Source organism: Erythrolamprus reginae, chromosome 4 (genome assembly GCF_031021105.1).
Source record: "Erythrolamprus reginae isolate rEryReg1 chromosome 4, rEryReg1.hap1, whole genome shotgun sequence".
Lineage (NCBI taxonomy): Eukaryota > Metazoa > Chordata > Lepidosauria > Squamata > Dipsadidae > Erythrolamprus > Erythrolamprus reginae.
The window spans coordinates 19,533,446-19,555,335 of NC_091953.1; the positions used below are offsets into that span (position 1 = coordinate 19,533,446).

General features: G+C 40.6%; 1 protein-coding gene across 3 annotated transcripts in view; it reads right to left on the bottom strand.

The window, feature by feature from the left end:
* Positions 1–21,890, bottom strand: part of ALKBH8 (alkB homolog 8, tRNA methyltransferase) — an 89,355-nt gene that overhangs the window by 31,364 nt on the left and 36,101 nt on the right. For all 3 annotated transcript variants that reach the window (XM_070749729.1, XM_070749730.1, XM_070749728.1), the window contains exons 8-9: positions 8,391–8,497; positions 5,808–5,959 (exon numbers count right to left, since the gene is read on the bottom strand). In XM_070749729.1, the coding sequence (XP_070605830.1) occupies positions 5,808–5,959; positions 8,391–8,497 (259 nt within the window). The remainder of the gene's footprint in view (positions 1–5,807; positions 5,960–8,390; positions 8,498–21,890) is intronic.

Sequence of the window (21,890 nt, forward strand, 5' to 3'; positions counted from 1 at the left end):
AAATAGCAGCCTGTGGGTTTGGCCATTGTGGGGGATTATCTGATCATTGTGTTTCGTGACTGCTTTACTGACTTTGACCTTTTGTGTGCTGATTTTTCCCCGCTTTGAAACTAAACCAGAGCAAAGTGTGTTTCACTTTGTGAAAGAAGGATTGTGAATTGCCTCACAGCTGCAAGCTAAGTATCACAGAACTGATAAGGGACTTGTACAAATTACCAGTTTGGTTGGAGACGAGTGCTCTTTGCTATACCAAAAGAGGGCTTGGTTTAAGTGAATTTTCATTATAAAGAACATTGTTTTGAATTTTCAAACGTGTGTGTGTCTGAAATTTGTACCTGTGAATTTTTGGGAGGAGTCTACCAGAGAGCCCGACAGAACAGCTGGGGAATTCTGGGAGTTGAAATCCAGATATCTTCACCTTGCCAAGGTTGAGAAACACTGATTTACAATATATTCTCCTTTATACAGGCAGTCCTTGAGTTATGGCCATAATGGGACGTGTTCATTTCGATTGTTAAGTCATAACCCAAAAATTGAAGGTAGGTGCCTGTTTTCAGCAAAAACCATATGAAAACATTTCATCGTAAAACGTGGTCACTTGACCTTGGGATGCTGCAAACAGCCATAAATAGCAATAGCATGTAGACTTATATACCGCTTCACAGTGCTTTACAGCTCTCTCTAAGCCAGAGGTAGGCAAAGTTGGCTCTTCTATGACATGTGGACTTCAACTCCCAGAATTCCTGAGCCAATTGTGCAATCTCAGGAATTCTGGGAGTTGAAGATCCTCATTTTACCAACCTTGGAAGGATGGAAGGCTGAGTCAACCTTAAGCCTAATGAGATTCGATCTGCCAAACTGCTGGCAGCCTGTGATTAGCAGAAGTAGCTTGCAGTACTGCACTCTAACCACTGCACCACTAAGGCTCTTAAATGAGGCAGTGGTACAATCCAATTTTTTTTTACTACCAGTTCTATGGGCGTGGCTTGGTGGCATGGTGTGGCTTGATGGGTGTGGCTTTGTGAACATGGCAGGGAAAAGATACTGCAAAATCTCCATTCCCACCCCACTCTGAGGCCAGCCAGAGGTGGTATTGGCCAGTGTTTGCTACCGGTTCTCCAGAACCTGTCAGAACCTGCTGAATTTCATCTCTGAAATGAGGCCACAATGCTGAACAATGTGCAATCACTTGACCATGGGGAGTGACCACTGGAACTTCAGAACTGGGTCATAAGTTCCCCTTTATCAAATAGGTTGTAACTTTATTAAGCAAACAGTCCCAAATTGACAAGGAAAAGATGAGAAATTAGCTAATTGAAATTAATTTAAATAGGACTAGAATGAATACGTCCTAGGATACTGAAGAACAGGGGTCCTCAAACTTGGCAACTTTAAGACTTGTGGACTTCAACTCCCAGAATTCTCCAGCCAGCTATGCAGCAGCTATGCCAGCTGGAGAATTCTGGGAGTTGAAGTCCACAAGTCTTAAAGTTGCCAAGTTTGAGGACTCCTGCTGAAGAAGATAATCACAGAATCACTCTTGAAGTCCCACTCTTTTCAAAAGTTGAAAATTCAAATTGAGGACTGAGGATTAAGAACCTGCATACACAATATACAATTTTATCATGATCTTTTTACCTTTCACCCAAACAAACGACCAGTTAGGTCCCACAGTTGGCCTTCTCCGGGTTCCGTCAACTAAACAATGTCGTTTGGTGGGACCCAGGGGAAGAGCCTTCTCTGTGGTGGCCCCGACCCTTTGGAACCAACTCCCCCCAGATATCAGAGTTGCCCCCACCCTCCTAGCCTTTCGTAAGCTCCTTAAAACCCACCTCTGTCATCAGGCATGGGGGAATTGATACTTTCCCTCCCCCTAGGCTTATAAAATTTTATGTATGGTATGCTAGTATGTATGATTGGTTTCTAAATTGAGGTTTTAAATTAACTTAAATATTAGATTTGTTTACATTGTATTATTATTGCTGTGAGCCGCCCCGAGTCTGCGGAGAGGGGCGGCATACAAATCTGATTAATAAAATAAATAAATAAATAAATAAATTATCCCACAAACCTATAAAATAATATTATGAATCATTGATAAAAGGATGAACAAATCCAAAACTACAAAACTCAAACCATAACCCAACTTTAGAAACCTAAAACATTTCTCTATATTTATAGTAAAGATCTTAAAAGCTGTAGAGTAATCGGGTCAGCAGATAAGTTGACACTATTTACGACACTTGATAAACTCATAGATGAACTTATTTCTTTTTTTTTATTTTTAATTTCTCTTATTTTCTCTTTTCCCCCCTTTTCTCTCTTTTTCTTTCTCTCTCTTTAGCTTTTCCTCTTTATTTTCATCCCTTATGTAAGTGTGTATTTTATTTTATAACTGCATACTCTAAATTCATATCAATTTGTACTAATATTTAGTACAAATGCTTTCTGTATCTCCTCCCTCATTTATCTTCAATAAAGATTATTTTATTTATTTATTTATTTTATTTATTTATTATTTAGATTTGTATGCCGCCCCTCTCCGAAGACTCACAACAAGATAGAACAAATCATAAATAATCCAAATAACTTTAAAAAATTTAAAGATTTAAAAGAACCCCATATGCTAACAGACACACACACAAACATACCATGTTTAAATTGAACATGCCCAGGGGAGGTGTTTCAATTCCCCCATGCCTGACGGCAAAGGTGGGTTTTAAGGAGTTTACGGAAGGCAGGGAGAGTAGGGGCAGTTCTAATCTCTGGGGGGAGTTGGTTCCAGAGAGCCGGTGCCGCCACAGAGAAGGCTCTTCCCCTGGGGCCCGCCAACCGACATTGTTTAGTTGACGGGACCCGGAGAAGGCCCACTCTGTGGGACCTAATCGGTCACTGGGATTCGTGCGGCAGAAGGCGGTCACAGAGATATTCTGGTCCAGTGCCATGAAGGGCTTTAAAGGTCATAACCAACACTTTGAATTGTGACCGGAAACTGATCGGCAGCCAATGCAGACTGCGGAGTGATGGTGAAACATGGGCATACTTAGGTAAGCCCATGACTGCTCTCGCAGCTGCATTCTGCACGATCTGAAGTTTCCAAACACTTTTCAAAGGTAGCCCCATGTAGAGAGCATTACAGTAGTCGAACCTCGAGGTGATGAGGGCATGAGTGACTGTGAGCAATGAGTCCCGGTCCAGATAGGGCCGCAACTGGTGCACCAGGCGAACCTGGGCAAACGCCCCCCTTATATTTTATTACTGGGGGGGGGGGAACCAAAATTATGTGTTCTAGTTTACTTTTAGGCATGGATGCTGGCTGTGTGACTTTGGGCCAGGCACCCTCTCTCAGACCGACCCATCTCATGTAGATGCCATTATGAGGAAGATACACAGCCTTACGAACACCGTTTTGAGTTGTAGAAATAAAAAACAAGACACAAATTTAACAATAAGTAAAAATCCTCAGAACTCCAAATGAGACCACCAGGACAAAGAGCTTAGGAACCCTCGAGCTAAGAACTAATAAAATAGAAAAGTAGCTTTCTAGTTCTCCAGAATTTTAGAACTCTTAGCCTTTTGTAAGGCAAGGTATTAAAGTTCTGAATGTTCTCTCAGGCCTATCAGCTGATGGAATTTTAAACCAGCTTGGTGGGTAGAGCTGTCTTTTTCTTATTATCACTGATTGAAAAAGGAATGATGCTTTTCAAGCCCTGGATCTGTATTGTATTATTACTGAACTTTTCTGTTAGTATTTTGGGTAATTATTTTAATAACCATATTGTTTTATTTTAACCCTCTGCAGACTGTCTAAAGCTGGGATGTCAAACTTGCGTTGTCATGTTGGCGTCACATGACGTATCACGACTTTTCCTTCCTTCGCTAAATTGAGGGTGGGCGTTGCCATCGTGTGATGCATCTGGCCCGCAGGCCGTAAGTTTATTTATTTATTTATTTATTTATTGTTAGAGTTGGAAGGGACCATGCGGGTCATCAAGTCCAACCCCCTGCCTAAGCAGGAACCCTATAGTACACCAGTCAAATGGCAGTTCAATCTTCTCTTAAAAATGTCCAGAGTATTGGAGTTCACAACGTCTGCTGGTAGGTTGTTCCACTGGTTGATCGTTCTGACCGTCAGGAAGTTATTTCCAGGTTGAATCTCTCCTTGGTCAGCTTCCAGTCATTGTTCCACATCCGGCCCTCCGGTGCCCTGGAGAATAAAGTGATCCCCTCCTCTCTGTGGCAACCCCTCGTATACCTGTAGACTGCTATCATATCCACTCTGGCCCTCCTTTTCTCTAGGCTATCCATGCCCAGTTCCCGCAGTCTCTCTTCGCAAGTCTTGGTTTCTAGACCCCTGATCATTTTGGTTGCTCTTTTCTGCACCTTCTCCAGAGTTTCAATGTCTTTTTTGAAGTGTGGTGACCAGAACTGAACACAGTACATCAGGTGTGTTCTGACCAGGGCGTAATAGAGTGGTATTAAGACTTCCCTGGTCTTGGAGTGTATTTGACACCCATGATATAAAGTCCGCTTTGATATGGATAACTACAGAGCTAGCATACTGTAGTAAAGACAAGCTATGACATAACTCACAAATAATCAAACATGTCTTAATTCAATATCAGTTCCATTGAGTAATGGTACCATCTAGACCCGGCCAACATGATATGAATGATTGTTATTTTTATAGATTTTTAACTGTTTTTAATATTGTTTTTAATTGTAGTATGGCGCCCAGAGTCCGTAAGGAGTTGGACGGCATATAAATTTAAATAATTAATAAATAAACAAACAAACAAACAAATAAATTATATGATTAGATGGGTGGATTTTTTTAAAATACAACTCTGCAATAGGGAAACATAATTGCCAGTGGTGAAATCTGTTTTTTAAAAATTACCGATTCTGTGTGCGTGGTGTGGCGGGCGTGGCACGGTAGATGTGTGGTGGGTGTGGCAGGGGAAGGATACTGCAAAATTCTAATTCCCTTCCCATTCCTGGGGGAAGAATACTGCAAAATCTCCATCCCCAACCCACTCCAGGGGAAGGATACTGCAAAATTCCCATTCCCTCCACGCTCTGGGGCCAGCCAGAGGTGGAATTTGGTGGTTCTCTGAACTACTCAAAATTTCTGCTACCGGTTCTCTAGAACCTGTCGGTAGCTGCTACAATTCAAAGTGTTGGTTATGACCTTTAAAGCCCTTCATGGCATCGGACCAGAATATCTCCGAGACCGCCTTCTGCCGCACGAATCCCAGCGACCGATTAGGTCCCACAGAGTGGGCCTTCTCCGGGTCCCGTCAACTAAACAATGTCGGTTGGCGGGCCCCAGGGGAAGAGCCTTCTCTGTGGCGGCCCCGACTCTCTGGAACCAGCTCCCCCCAGAGATTAGAACTGCCCCTACCCTCCTCGCCTTTCGCAAACTCCTTAAAACCCACCTTTGTCGTCAGGCATGGGGGAACTGAGATATCTCCCCCGGGCCTATACAATTTATGTATGGTATGCTTGTGTGTATGTCTGTTTAATAATGGGGGTTTTTAATATTTTATATTGCAAATTATTAGATTTGTTATAAACTGTTTTTATTGTATTGTGAGCCGCCCCGAGTCTACGGAAAGGGGCAGCATACAAATCTAATAAATGAATGAATGAATGAATGAATAAATAAATAAATAAATAAATAAATAAATTTCACCCCTGGTAATTGCTGTTTTCAAAATCATAACATGATTACTGGAAAAAAAACCACTGCTTTGAAAAAGATTCCCAATGAAAGTGGCTCAAATTGCAGGCAGCACAGTACTTACAGCAGCAACAAGGACTTCTCTTTATTTTCCGGAAAGTGAAAGATATTCTCTTTCCCCTTTTGCTTAAGGTTAACTTTCTGATGTCAGCACTGATGCTTCCAACATTCTCTCCTTCTGATGCTTGAACGAGGTCAAATTTCCTTGGTGTAATGCTTTAAAATAAAACAGAGGTCAGGATTTCATTCCCGTTTTTATATTTCATAAGTATCACATGTTGGCACACATGTTTTAAGCTAGAGGGTAAAACATTGAAGAACATGATTATTCAGAACAATTTCAGCAAAGACAGAATCTTTTCTATCTACCACCAATCCTTTCTCCCAATTAATTCAGGTGGTAAGTGTCAAAGGACAGTAGCCCAAACAACAATAATGTTGTGGTTAGCTCTGGCCCAGCTCCTGCCCCAAGGACTGTGGGTGTGGGGGAGACATCCACATGCTGCAGGCCTGTTTTGTCCCCGGTGGAATCTGATGATGAAGGCTCCTCTGACCAAGAAGACATGAGTAACAGGGAGGAGGAGGGTGTGGCGGACAGCTCAGAAGGAGATCAATTATCTAGCTCCTCCTTGGATTCAGAACAAGAGTTAATGATACAGCCACGCATGCGGAGAGCGATGCATAGGCAACAACAACTGAGAGATTATTATCAAAGAAAATGAGGCCACCTGTGGTTGGGTGGGGCTGTGGTAATTGGTGAGGCTGCTATAAATAGCAGCCTGTGGGTTTGGCCATTGTGGAGGATTATCTGATCGTTGTGTTTCGTGACTGCTTTGCTGCCTTTGACCTTTTGTGTGCTGATTTTTCCCCGCTTTGAAACTAAACCAGGGCAAAGTGTGTTTCACTTTGTGAAAGAAGAAGGACTGTGAATTGCCTCACAGCTGCAAGCTAAGTATCACAGAACTGATAAGGGACTTGTACAAATTACCAGTTTGTTTGGAGACAAGTGCTCTTTGCTATACAAAAAGAGGGCTTAGTTTAAGTGACTTTTCATTATAAAGAACATTGTTTTGAATTTTCAAATGTGTGTGTGTGTGAAATTTGTACCTGTGAATTTTTGGGAGAAGTCTACCAGAGAGCCCAACAGAACAGATAATGACAAACTAAATAGATATTTACTACATTCTAAGTTTATAGATCTTATTAAGCCACAAAGTGATTACTTTGTTTTAATATGTGTTGATGTATAGAGCAATTAAAAAGGAATATGAAACCCTGAAATTTTTTTGTTAGTTTGCAAATCCCAGCTTGTGTTTAAACTCAGTTTACCAGAATCATAATTTCTAATCTGCTTTTCTGTTCTACTCTATTCTAGACACAAGCTAACAAAAACAAAGAAACAAACCCAAGGACTGACCAAACCGTATACGCTTGCTTTTCTCATTTGCAATGTCTACTTCAAAAACTCCTAGTTCAGTGTTACATTTCAATGCAACATAGTCTGCTTTATTCCCCTAGCTCTTCACTATTCTTAAACTACTGTTTTCAAATATTGGAATTACAACTCCAGCTAAGCATACTAAACTGAGGAAGGCTGCTTTAATTCTACCAGTTTTCTACTTCTTAAGGTTTCCGGGAACTGCTAACATATCCTGTTCTCTTTGGAATCCAGATGTTCTGCTGAATAATAGGTTCAATTAGGTTGAAGGAAATTCAAATTCAAATCACTCATCCGCCATAAAGCTTTGCGGATGATTAAAGTCGCGACCTCGCAGAGTTAATGTGAAAATTAAATGTACATCTGGGGAAGCTCCTTGAAGTAAGGGTAGGGTTAAGAAATGTCATCCATCATTAAATTCTTGCACCTTCACCCAGGTGGCATCACTGTTTGTTTTCTTCCTCAACAAGTAGGTTCTGTATGAAAACTTTAATTCTTTAGATGTCAATTGAACAGAAAACTGAGTTTCCTATGTATAAGATTGCTCACAGTCAATCAAACTTCAGAGGATAGGTACCTTAAGATGGCGGCATAGAAAAAGAAGTAAGATACCTAGTTATACATATACTAACAGCTGCCAGAATAGTATATGCCCAACAGTGGAAAACAGATAAAATACCAGAAGAAAACATAATAATTAAAAAAATACTAGACTGTGCAGAGATGGACAGGCTATCCAAAAGATTAGAGGGAAAAGAAGAATCAACATGGGCAAAATTTTATGATTGGCTAAAAGAAAGAAAGAAATAAAAATTTATGCAAAGCATTTATGCAAATAAAATAATTCAAAAATTAATATTATGTAAAAGAAGTGTAATTCTCTGATCAAATATATAAAAAAAAATAAGTGGGGAAACTTTCATTTCCCAAATGTTGTATATATATATATGTTTTTATGTATGTTTTTTCCTTTGTCTTGCATGTCACATTTGTAAAATAAAAAAATTATTTAAAAAATAAATAAATAAATAAATAAAAAGTGCTATTGCTAAAAAAAAATATTAAAAAAAAGATGGTGGCATGTCTTTTAGGCATCTTACTAACAAGGTAAATAGACTGTTTATGTTACTAATTGCTAACAAAAATAAAAGCTTACTACAATACACTGCCAATTTATAATTAGATTGGAAAGTGAATACCAGTTCTTACCCATGGGTCCAGAGGTATCTGGATTCTCCAGACATTACTAGCAAACTACGCTGAGGCAGCAACACTGCAACTGTGCGCCCATCAGGATGTTTAAAATCCATAACAATCTACAGAAAAGGAATGGAATCCACAGTTAGTTTGTGTCATTCAAAGTTGTCAAGATGTGTACTTGCAAGATGCAAGATTTACCATTCAGATCATGTGATGAAAGACTCAGTAATGCCCTTTCTACATCATATCATACATTAATGGCCCCGAGAGGCACATAGGTATCCACAGAATTAGATATCCATGCCCTGGTACAAAAAGGAAGGAGATAGAATTTTTTAAATTGGCCAAGTGTGATTGGACACACAAGGAATTTGTCTTTGGTGTATATGCTCTCAGTGTACATAAGGAGAATAAAATACATTTATCAAGAATAAAAAGATACCACACTTAGTGGTAGTCGAGGTTACTAATAAGCTATCAAATCATATTAGGAAACAAATAAAAGCAATATAAATTGAAAGATACAAGCAACATGGTTATACCCTGTTTCCCCGATAGTAAGACACCCCCGATTGTAAGACGTATTGGGGGTTTCAGGGGGGTCGGCTAATATAAGCCGTACCCCGAAACTAAGACATATGTCTTACTTTCGGGGAAACACGGGGGTATTGCCGCCTCCCTCTCATCTAGCTGCGCGCTGCCTCCTGCCCACGTCCGCACCGTCCCCCTCTCCATACGTCGCCGCGCCGTCCCCTGCACTTGTCACTGCCGCCTCTGCAAATTTACTCGGGCACGTCCCTACTCCAAAGAAACCTCCCCCCCGCCCGTCACAGAAGGTAAAATGCATATACACTAAAAAAACACATTTTACACAGTTTTTTTTAGCTGTCAGTGCCCCTTTAACAATATAAGACATACCCCGAAAGTAAGACATAGTGGGGCTTTTGGGGATAAAAAGAAAGTAAGACACTGTCTTACTTTCGGGGAAACACGGTAGTAATAATTGAGAAGAGATAGATACTAGTAAGGAAGAGAAAAATCATAATATTACACTCTTAGTAAATTACTTGACAGTGTTGTGGGAATTAGTTGTTAAGCAGAGTGATGGCACTCGGGGAAAGAATTGTCCTTGAGTCTAGTTGTTCTTGTGTGCAGTGTCATATAGTGTCATTTTGAGAGTAGAAGTTGAAACAATTTATGTCCAGGACGTGAAGGGGTCTGTAGATATTTTCAAGGATGCTCAAAAACTATTGTCCATGGCCACAGAAATGAGGACCAAAAGTAACGGGTTTAAGTTGCAACGGCCTACATTTCATCAAAATTTCAGAAAAAGCTTTATGATGTAAAATCTGTGTAATTGTTAGACTGTCATAATAATGGAATTATCTTGCGGATATTGTAGGTCCTCCATCATTGGAGGCTTTGAAGAAGATAGAAAGCCATCTCGCATGGATAGTTTAACTGGTTTCCTCCACACTGCAGAGGGATAAACTATATTATCCTTGTGCTGATAGACTAAAGAGATACAGTGGTACCTCTACCTAAGAACGCCTCTACTTACAAACTTTTCTAGATAAGAACCAGGTGTTCAAGATATTTTTGCCTCTTCTCAAGAACCATTTTCCACTTACAAATCTGAGCCTCCAAAACTGTAACCAGAAAAGACAGAGAGAAGCCTCTGTGGGGCCTCCCTAGGAATCTCCTGGGAGGAAACAGGTCCGGAAAAGGCAGGGAGAAGCCTCCATGGGGCCTCTCTAGAAATCTCTTGGGAGGAAAAAGAGCCTCCACCCTCCCTGTGGTTTTCCCAATTGCACACATTATTTGCTTTTACATTGATTCCTATGGGAAAAATTGCTTCTTCTTACAAACTATTCTACTTAAGAACCTGGTCACAGAACGAATTAAGTTCGTAAGTAGATATACCACTGTATTTAGCTCAGTCTAAGAGCTGTTTCTTTAAGAAATCGCATTAGGGGAATGCAGTAACAGATTACACTCTGGGTAATGTAGTTTATGATACGTGACCTCATCTGTGTGATCCTATTGGCCATTGAACTCTACTTTGGCAGCTGGATAATTGTGCCATGCTCCCCAACAGCCATTTTTAAGTCTTAAGAAAGGACCATGCAACTGCCTGCAGATGGGAGAAATGAATCTTTTTTCACCTACATGCAATGGGCCAGATTATGGACATAAGATCTGAGGAATTTCATCTCTTAGTTAGCCTATGATTTGGAGATACCAGACAATAAATGTCATCTATGTAATTTACCCATTTGCATGCAGTTTTATCGGACTGAAAACAGAATTATTTCTAAGCTTGGACCAGAACAACGTTCCAACCCTACAATTCTTAGTTTTCACAGATGCAAGTGGCCCTGAGATCTCAAGTTGTGTGTTCTTGACCTAAAACTTTTGTTTTCTTTAATCCCACCCACATTCCCTTTTAAACATTTTTTAAGCAACAACAATTGAAAATCAGCATTTATAGCCTCTACATTCATCTTCAAATGTCTGCACCAATTTCCTCTTCCTCTTCTTCGAAACATAGAAGACTGACGGCAGAAAAAGACCTCATGATCCATCTAGTCTGCCCTTATACTATTTTCTGTATTTTATCTTAGGATGGATCTATGTTTATCCCAGGCATGTTTAAATTCAGTTACTGTGGATTTACCAACCACGTCTGCTGGAAGTTTGTTCCAAGGATCTACTACTCTTTCAGTAAAATAATATTTTCTCAGTTCAGTTCTCCTAGTTCTTCCTCTTCTTCTTCTTCTTCTTCTTCTTCTTCATTATATCATCATCATCTTGCTTCCCCATGGAAAAGTCCTGATCCCATTCACTATTAAAAATCAGACGCCAAAGGAGACAGCAATTTTATTGTGCCTCTTTGTGAATCTTTTTTTTTTGTCTAACCCAGTGTTTCTCAATTATTTTCTGTTGCACCCCCTCCCCTCCAGGAAGAATTGAACATTTCATATGCCCCCAACTCTCCGCCAGGACAATTGTTTGCAATATTCAACATGTTTTCGCTGAAAAAACTCAAGCGGCTTATCAGCGTGATTAGAGTGTAATCAGTTTAAGTGACACTTTAATGTATTTGGCGTCATGCTGTCCACTGCCAATATTTTTAGACACAGTAAACATACCGGTCTTTCTTCGTCTCCCACCGTAGTCACAGTGAAGCCAAGTGCTACATACGCTTCGTCATATTTCCTCATCTTAGCTTTCAGGAGATTTATGTTTGTCACATTATCTCCATCTCTCTCCTCCTTTCTTTTCACTCCTGTTAAATATTTTTACATAGTGTCTCTTAAGGGTTTGTTATATGCACTTCATATCTCTTGATATTGCTAATAGCATATTGTGCTATAGTTCGGTGCACAAAAATCCCTACTCCCTGTGGCAAAAAGAAGCGCACGTTCCCTGGGTCACATCATGTGCCCCCCTGGCATCACTCCGCACCCCCCCCAGGGGCTCGACTACTGTAACGCTCTCTACATGGGGCTACCTTTGAAAAGTGTTCGGAAACTTCAGATCGTGCAGAATGCAGCTGCGAGAACTATCATGGGCTTTCCCAAATATGCCCACGTTACTCCAACACTCCGCAGTCTGCATTGGTTGCCGATCAGTTTCCGGTCACAATTCAAAGTGTTGGTTATGACCTATAAAGCCCTTCATGGCACTGGACCAGATTACCTCAGGGACCGCCTTCTGCTGCACGAATCCCAGCGACCAGTTAGGTCCCACAGAGTTGGCCTTCTCCGGGTCCCGTCAACCAAACAATGTCGCTTGGTGGGACCCAGAGGAAGAGCCTTCTCTGTGGCGGCCCCGACCCTCTGGAACCAACTCCCCCCAGAGATTAGAATTGCCCCTACCCTCCTTGCCTTTCGTAAGCTGCTTAAAACCCACCTCTGCCGCCAGGCATGGGGGAACTAAGATACACTTTCCCCCTAGGCCTTTACAATTTTATGCATGGTATGTTTGTATGTATGACTGGTTTTTATATAATGGGTTTTTAACTGTTTTTTAGTATTGGATTTTGTTGTACTGTTTTACTGCTGTTGTTAGCCGCCCCGAGTCTGCGGAGAGGGGCGGCATACAAATCCAATAAATAATAATAATAATAATAATAATAATAATAATAATGATGATGATGATGATGATGATAATAATAATAATAATAATAATAATAATAATAATAATATTTGAGAAATAATGGTCTAACCAGAGAACTGCAAATTTCCTCTTCTTTGTTTTATTCTCTCACCCATCCATAGTTTCCCAAGAAAAGGAAGAGGCACATTAGATGCCTGGCCCTCTTTTTAATTCACTGAAGGCTCCCAATCAATAGCGCTACTTCTGCCACTGCTGAATCAATTCATCTCATGACAGGTTCCCTCCACTGGAGCTATTTCCAATTACTATTTTTGTTCCCATCCATTTTCTTTATTCCCAGAGGTGGCACAGTCAATAAAGATCAAATTTCCACCTTGCCCATAATGCATTATCAAGGATTGCAGTCAATAATAATAATTTTTTAAAGGAAGGGGAAAAAAACCAGGGAAAAGAGTAAGAACCTCAATGTGTTGATCTTACACAATCCCTTGCCATCTCCCCCCCCCCTGCTATTTTTTTGGCAACTATAAGTAGGGGGAGAAACACACTTGAAGCTAATAATATCGCTCTGCAGGGAAAGGCATGACGCTGCAGCCAACGTTTGTGATGAGGGATTCTGGTGGATCTTTCAGCGATGCTCAGACAAGTTATAAGCCGCCGCTTGCATTTTGAATGCTGTTCCTGTTGCGTGAGAGAGCCCAAATAATGCAGGCAAAAATGTGAGCATCTGTTGGGGCCGGGGGAGAGACTTTACAAACAAGAACAGAGGGAGCATGAGGTATTTCTTAAAGGTATGAAAGTTGTTGTGCAAGGCTGGTTGCTCAGAAGTCAAATTAGAGCTGGTGAGCCATAGAAGAGACGGCAGAGAAATAATTGTTAAAGGGGCTATACAGATGCTATATAAAGTGAGTCATTGTTTAATGATGTTCACAGTCACGGCACTATTAGCCGAGAGTAAGCAAGGCATAGCCCTTAAAACAAATACGAAAAACCTGCAAAAGAAAAACATTTAAATTCTGGGAAACATTGCAACATCCCATCAGCCACGGTGGCATTGGACCAGAATATCTATGGGACCGCCTTCTGCTGTACGAATCCCAGCGACCGATTAGGTCCCACAGAGTTGGCCTTCTCCGGGTCCTGTCGACAAAACAATGTCATCTGGCGGGACTCAGGAGAAGAGCCTTCTCTGTGGCGGCCCCGACCCTCTGGAACCAACTCCCCCCGGAGATTAGGACTGCCCCCACCCTCCTTGCCTTTTACAAACTCCTTAAAACCCACCTCTGACGTCAGGCATGGGGAAATTGATTCCCCCGGGCCATTTCCATTTTACGCGAGGTTTGTTTGAGATGTATGATTATTTTTATATTAAGGGTTTTTAATTGTTTTTATCATTAGATTTGTACCGTGTTTTGTGTTGTGAGCCGCTCTGAGTCTCCGGAGAGGGGCGGCATACAAATCTAATAAATAATAGTGGTCAGAATGGGGTATTGCAGGCTACTTCTGCTGGCTGCCGGCTACCTAGAATTCGGCATGTCGAATCACACTAGGCTCAAGATTGATTCAACCTTCCATCCTTCCGAAGTGGGTCAAACAAGGACCCAGATTGTTGGGGGCAATATGCTGACTCTGTAAACCGCTTAGAGAGGGTTGTAAAAGCACTGTAAAGAGGCATATAAGTTTAAGTGCTATTGCTATTGCTATCCAGATCATGCTCAAATGCTTCTGACCTCCGGCAACAACAGAATTTATAGAAAAGCACAGGGAGACCTCAATACAGTAACGCTGAATTGTATTTTTCAAGTGTAGAACTGGATTCTCACCCCCAGTCTACACACAATACATGTATTCTTCCTCCCTGCACAAATACTGAAAGAAAAAAATAAGACTAGGAATAATACCAATGCAGTATAGTAACTGAAGAGTTGAACTAGGGTTAGGGGTTCCTTAGGGTTAGATAACTTTAAGCCAGTTATTCTCTTTCAGAAAAGTCTTTTCTCACAGAGTAGGAGAATAATATGAACTACAGTACTTTAAACTCTGGAAGAAAAACCAGGAATAAATCTTAAAAAATAAATTACACTAAGCGATATGGCAGGCTAAATGTTGCTTAATTAGTTTTAGCTAATGTTTAGTTTACTTAGATGTAATATTCTTTCAATTTTTTTATCTGTTTGGTAGTTTTTATCACATTTGTTCATCCAACTGCAACTTAATTTTTTTTTTATTTAAATACACAATGGCAGGTGCGAGCCACTCCGAGTTGTTGTGAGCCGCTCCGAATCTCTGGAGAGGGGCCGCATACAAATCTAATAAATTATTATTATTATTATTATTATTATTATTATTATTATTATTATTATCATCATCATCATCATCATCATTATTATCATTATCATTATTATTATTAATACCAAAATAGAGGTAATAATTGCCTCATACAGGAGCCGTTCACAGTTATGACAGTGATGAAATTGTAACTTTGCAACCAACCCTCATATTTATTATGACTTTTGCAAATAATGCAAAGCAACAGAAAACTGAAGATCCTAAGTACAATCAGGGTTTTACTGAGCAATCGCTTCACTTCATGACCATTCCTAAATATGGTCACCAAATGAAATACAGCAGCATATTTTTCCAAACCATTTTGAATCAGGAAATATACAGAAGCCTTAAAATAGCTTTTAGATAGTTTAAAACATACACAAACCCAGAAAATGTGCAAATCTTTCCATTTTCTATAAACACTTATTATTGCCTTTAGATTGCTATCAGAATGAGCTAACTACCCAAAAGTTCACCAATTCTGTTTCATTACCGTATCTTCACAACTATACGTAATCATTTTCGCATAATGCTATTCCAATTTACTTTCTGTCTCAGGTACCAGTGGCAACCCAGAGAAATAACACTTACTGCAATGAGCTTTAAAAAGAGGATGGAATAAAATGTTTCAACCACAGTCTAATATCTAATATATCGTGGATGGTTTCTGTAAATATGTTCTTGCTCCTAGAAATTGCACTACATATTCATCTTGATCTAGAGAAAAATATATCTGAGGTTATCTTTTCTCATTAACTTTTTTTAACTGTTGTGCTAACTCCAGGGAAGGCCTGGGGTTTAAAGTACAAGACTCAGTAGGCCAAAAGTATTGTATTGAGTATTTGTATTACATTAAGTATTGTACTGTATTGAGTATTGTATTGGCAGTTCTGCGTTAGCAAAAAATTCACAAGAGAAGGATTTAGGGTTAGTGATTTCTGACAGTCCCAAAATGGGTGAACAGTACAGTCAGGCGGTAGGGAAAGCAAGTAGAATGCTTGGTTTCATAGCATTGGTTGCCGATCAGTTTCCGGTCACAATTCAAAGTGTTGGTTATGACCTATAAAGCCCTTCATGGCACCGGACCAGAATATCTCCGGGACCGCCTTCTGCCGCACGAATCCCAGCGACCAGTTAGGTCCCACAGAGTTGGCCTTCTCCGGGTCCCGTCAACTAAACAATGTCGTTTGGCGGGACCCAGGGGAAGAGCCTTCTCTGTGGCGGCCCCAACCCTTTGGAATCAACTCCCCCCAGATATCAGAGTTGCCCCCACCCTCCTAGCCTTTCGTAAGCTCCTTAAAACCCACCTCTGTCGTCAGGCATGGGGGAATTGACATGTTCCTTCCCCCTAGGCTTATAAAATTTGTGTATGGTATGCTAGTGTGTATGATTGGTTTTTAACTTGTGGTGTTCTTAAAATTAATTTAATATTGGATTTGTCTTGTATTGCTGTTGCTGTGAGCCGCCCCGAGTCTGCAGAGAGGGGCGGCATACAAATCTGATTAAACTAAACTAAACTAAACTAGAGGTATAACAAGCAGAAAGAGACAGATTGTGATTCTGCTGTATGGAGCGCTGGTGAGACCACATTTGGAATACTGTGTTCAGTTCCGGAGACCTCACCTACAAAAAGGTATGGGTAAAATTGGACGGGCTACAAAAATGGTGAAAAGTCTTAAGCATAAAACTTATCAGGAAAGATTTAATGAACTCAATCTGTATAGTCTGGAGGACAGAAGGGAAAGGGGGGACATGATCGAAACATTTAAATATGTTAAAGGGTTAAATAAGGTTCAGGAGGGAAGTGTTTCTAATAGGAAAGTGAACACAAGAACAAGGGGACACAATCTGATATTAGTTGGGGGAAAGAACAGGAGCAACGTAAGAAAACATTGTTTTACCGAAATGGAACAAACTTCCAGCAGACGTGGTTGGTAAATCCACAGTAACTGAATTTAAACATGCCTGGGATAAACATAGATCCATCCTAAGATAAAATAGAGGAAATAGTATAAGAGCAGACTAGATGGACCATGAGAACTTTTTCTGCCATCAATCTTCTATGTTTCTATGTTTCTAAAAAATGTTCTTGCGGGTTTAAGTTCTTGAGGACGCAGTAAAACATGATGGTTTGGAGATCCAGCAGAGTGAAGTGGAATGGATATGGAATTGGATATGAACTGGGGAGATACAATTTCAAGACTCCATTGGACCATCTATCTTACAGATTGATTCTGGGCCTATCACAATCCAACCTAAAAGAGGAAATTTAGAATGCTTGTATTACCTACTTGAATGTTTCTTTATACGTCCAAAAGAAAAGCTGGATATAAAAGCAATAAATCATATAATTAGGATTACAAGTTCCAAGGCACAATCGAAATGACCTTAGGTAGAAAAATCTAACCAAATGGATTTTATAGCAACACAGTCATTTTAGGAAACCTTCCATAGTTATAGTATTTTGTAAATATTATCGCATTCCTTCCGAGTAAGTAATAGTTCGAAGGATAAAATTATATCTGCCAACGGGGTGTGATTCCTCTACATGGTTTCAACATAGTTTACTATTTTATCCATTGTCCAAAATTTCCATAATGCAAGGCTAAGAGCTGTTCCTTCTTCCCTTCCCAACCTTTTTAGAACGAGTTTAGCTTCCCTACCATGCAAAATACTGTATTTGTTATTGCAAGCTTATTGCCAAGAACTTTCGGCTCCTGGGGCAGAGAACTTAATGGTGTTCATTGTCTCTTGATCTTTCAAGCTGACTGGTATATCAAGAATTTAATCCCTCTAGGAAAAGCAATGTAGGCCATGGACACCTTTGATGATTTCAAGACCAATGATTCACTTAAGCTTCCAGCATAGTCTGGTTTATTAGATTTCACTAACTGCCCATGTTCTGTTCCAGATAAGTTAGATTGCATTGGCAGTTCTGTGTTAGCAAAAACTTCAGAAGAGAAGGATTTAGGGGTAGTGATTTCTGAGTCTCAAAATGGGTGAGCAGTGTGGTCAGGCGGTAGGAAAAGCAAGTAGGATGCTTGGCTGCATAGCTAGAGGTATAACAAGCAGGAAGAGGGAGATTGTGATCCCCTTATATAGAGCGCTGGTGAGACCACATTTGGAATACTGTGTTCAGTTCTGGAGACCTCACCTACAAAAAGATATTGGTAAAATTGAACGGGCTACAAGAATGGTGGAAGGTCTTAAGCATAAAACGTATCAGGAAAGACTTAATGAACTCAATCTGTATAGTCTGGAGGACAGAAGGGAAAGGGGGGACATGATCGAAACATTTAAATATGTTAAAGGGTTAAATAAGGTTCAGGAGGGAAGTGTTTTTAATAGGAAAGTGAACACAAGAAAAAGGGGACACAATCTGAAGTTAGTTGGGGGAAAGATCAAAGGCAACATGAGAAAATATTATTTTACTGAAAGAGTAGTAGATCATTGGAACAAACCTCCAGCAGACGTGGTTGGTAAATCCACAGTAATTGAACATATATCCACCCTAAGATAAAATACAGGAAATAGTATAAGGGCAGACTAGATGGATCACAAGGTCTTTTTCTGCCGTCAGTCTTCTATGTTTCTAACTCAGTTTATTTCTACAAACAAGAACTATTTAATGCAGTTTAGTCTCTCTTTTTTGGCTGATGTCTTTAACAATACTGGAACATATATTGAGTTGTAAATTAAGCAGAGAGATAGGAAACCTCTCACCTGACCTGATATTTTAAAGGTTTCAATAAATCTGTATAGGAACAGTAACTCCTACTCCTTTTTATCAGCGTGACTAGAATACAAAACGCAACAATAAATCTATTGCCATTTATAATCTCACAAACACTCCTTTACGGTTTACGAAACCAATATTGTTGAATCTCCAGAAATGAATTTATTTAATTATTGTTATTATAGCTGGGTAAAAAGAACAAATTAAACTTGCCATTTTAAAAAAAATGTGAAAAGAGTTTCACACAAAAATGAAACAGACCTCTTAGTTATTATCGTTAAGAGCAGGATTAAAAACAATGTAGAAACCACAGGGAAGCAAATTTTGATTAAATATTAGATGAATCATAGAATCAGAATGTTAGGAGGGATTATAGAGACCACCCAGCCACTTACTCACTGCAAGAATCCCAATTAAAGTATATCCAACATCAATCAGCTTTTGAATGGGGAGTGCACCAATTCTTTCGATAATTGATTTTATTTAATAACTACTTAATTCCCATAGCAAACGTTTGGTGGTACATAGAATAGAAGCAGCTACAAAAAGCCACAAAAGAGAAATAATCCTACCACAGCTCTTGAAATATTAATTAACTACACTGGCAGCAACAATTAGTTCCACCATCCAATAGATCTTACTATTAGGAAGTTTCCAGCAACTTAAGATCTTTATTCTTTATCCTGCTTTCTTGATCTCCTGAGTGACATTCTTTCTGTGCTACCATATTGCTCTTCAGTTTCCTCTTTTCAAGGATATACAGTAATACCTCATCTTACGAACTTAATTGGTTCCCGGAGGAGGTTTGTAAGGTGAAAAGTTCGTAAGATGAAACATTGTTGACCATAGGAAACAATGTAAAATGAATTAATGCGTACAAGAAAAAAAACGCAAAAAAACACCGCCACTTGGCTGTCACCTTTTGAAATAGCCGGGCGTTTCTCAGCGTTCTCCCAATGTCGAACCCAGAGGTTCGGCAAAACTTCAGGTTCGGGTGGCCGCCGAGAAGCCCCGCCGCCCGGCTGTCACCTTTTGAAACAGCCGAGCGCTTCTCAGCGTTCTCCCAATGCCAAACCTGGAAATTCGGCAAAACGTCAGGTTCGGGTGGCCGCCAAGAAGCCCCGCCATCTGGCTGTCACCTTTTGAAACAGCCGGGGGGCTTCTCGGCGTCCTCCCGAACCCGAACGCCAAACCCGAACTTTTGCCAAACTTCTGGGTTCAGCTTTCGGGAGGCCGCCGAGGACACGAAGAAGCCTCCCGGCTGTTTCAAAAAGCAACAGCCGGGCGGCGGGGCTTCTCGGCAGCCACCCGAACCCGAACTTTTGCCAAACTTCCAGGTTCAGCGTTCGGGCGGCGGGTTCGTAAGACGGAAAAAGTTCGGAAGAAGAGGCAAAAAATGTCCGAACCCCAGGTTCGTATCTCGGATTGTTCGTATGGCGAGGGGTTCGTATCAAGAGGTACCACTGTATATATCAAATTCCACTTCGTTCCTATTCGTAAGGCTCCATTTCCACATCTCCACATTTATCTTGCCATGTTTGAAACATGTCTATTTTTGCTCTTAAAGCAGGGAGACCCAAACGTGACAACGTTAAGACTTGTGGACATCAATTCCCAGAATTCTTCAGCCAGTTGGCTGGAGAATTCTGGGAGTTGAAGTCAACAAATCTTAAATTTGCCAAGTTTGAAAACCTGTCTTAAAGTATGGTATTGCAATGCAATGTGTGGATGACTTGGAAAAAAAATGGAAAGCGAAAGGACAAAATGAGATAAGAGTGACAGGAGCCCCCAGTAGCTAAAATTCACACCAAAAAGAAAAAAAAGTAGGAAGAATGGTTCATGCAATTAAAAGTGGCAATGGGAAACTTGTATTTTATAGTTGCCAGATTCTGTTACACAGTCTTACAGTTAAGTAGAATTAGTTCATCTAGTTGCATCATAGGAAGAGAATTCTACAAATTGTACTTCAAAAGAAATCACTTTTAGTTGTGGGAAACTACCAAAAGTTTCATCCAAGGAAACTATCCAATTGATGAGTGAACATCTTCTTCATCTTATAAATGGGGATTAACACAGAAATGTCAATCCTGATATTTTTGAAGGCAGAATTAACTTATATGTACAATTTGAGTGGGATGGTTGATGGGCCTCTATCCAGAGGGCCAGTTTAAAATACATATTTAGATCTGGATAAGAAAGAATGTTCACATACTTTACACCCTCTCCTAGGAGAATGAAATGTTTTGAGAAATATTAAAAAGGCAGAATATTATATTTCCCTGGAAACATGTTTTGTTACATGCAGGAAGAAGACTCATGCTTAATAGCCCCCACCTTTCTTAACAGCTCTTAGTAGATGTCATCACTTAAGATATAAAAAGATCGCGAGCTCTATTCATAAGCAAATTAGATTAGATTAGATTAGATTTATTGGATTTATATGCCTCCCCTCTCCGCAAACTCGGTGCGGCTCACAACAGGGTAAAAACAGTACATAATAACAAATCCAATACCCACCAATCCAATTACAATTTTAAACTAAAAAAATTCATAAAAAACAGCCCCAGAATATTAAAAAACACGCATACAATCAATCTAACAGCAAAACAACATGGGCAAGGGGGAGATGTTTCAGTTCCCCCATGCCTGACGGCAGAGGTGGGTTTTAAGAAGTTTGCGAAAGGCAAGGAGGGTGGGGGCAATTCTAATCTCAGGGGGGGAGCTGATTCCAGAGGGTCGGAGCCGCCACAGAGAAGGCTCTTCCCCTGGGTCCCGCCATACGACATTGTTTGGTCAACGGGACCCGGAGAAGGCCAACTCTGTGGGACCGAACCGGTCGCTGGGATTCGTGCGGCAGAAGGCGGTCCCGGAGATATTCTGGTCCGGTGCCATGAAGGGCTTTATAGGTCATAACCAACACTTTGAATTGTGACCGGAAACTGATCGGCAACCAATGCAGACTGCGGAGTGTTGGAGTGATATGGGCATACTTAGAGAAGCCCATAATTGCTCTCGCAGCTGCATTCTGCACGATCTGAAGTTTCCGAACACTTTTCAAAGGTAGCCCCATGTAGAGAGCGTTACAGTAGTCGAGCCTCGAGGTGATGAGGGCATGAGTGACTGTGAGCAATGACTCCCGGTCCAAGTAGGGCCGCAACTGGCGCACCAGGCGAACCTGGGCAAATTCTCTGCAGCAAGGTCTGAACAAAGGCGGGATTAGCCCTCAGCCCTAATAGGAATTGCTCAACACCTTTCAGAACACAAGCTCCTTTATTGCATCATCTCAGCTGCACCACCTCCTTCAAACTTCAACCAAACCTGGG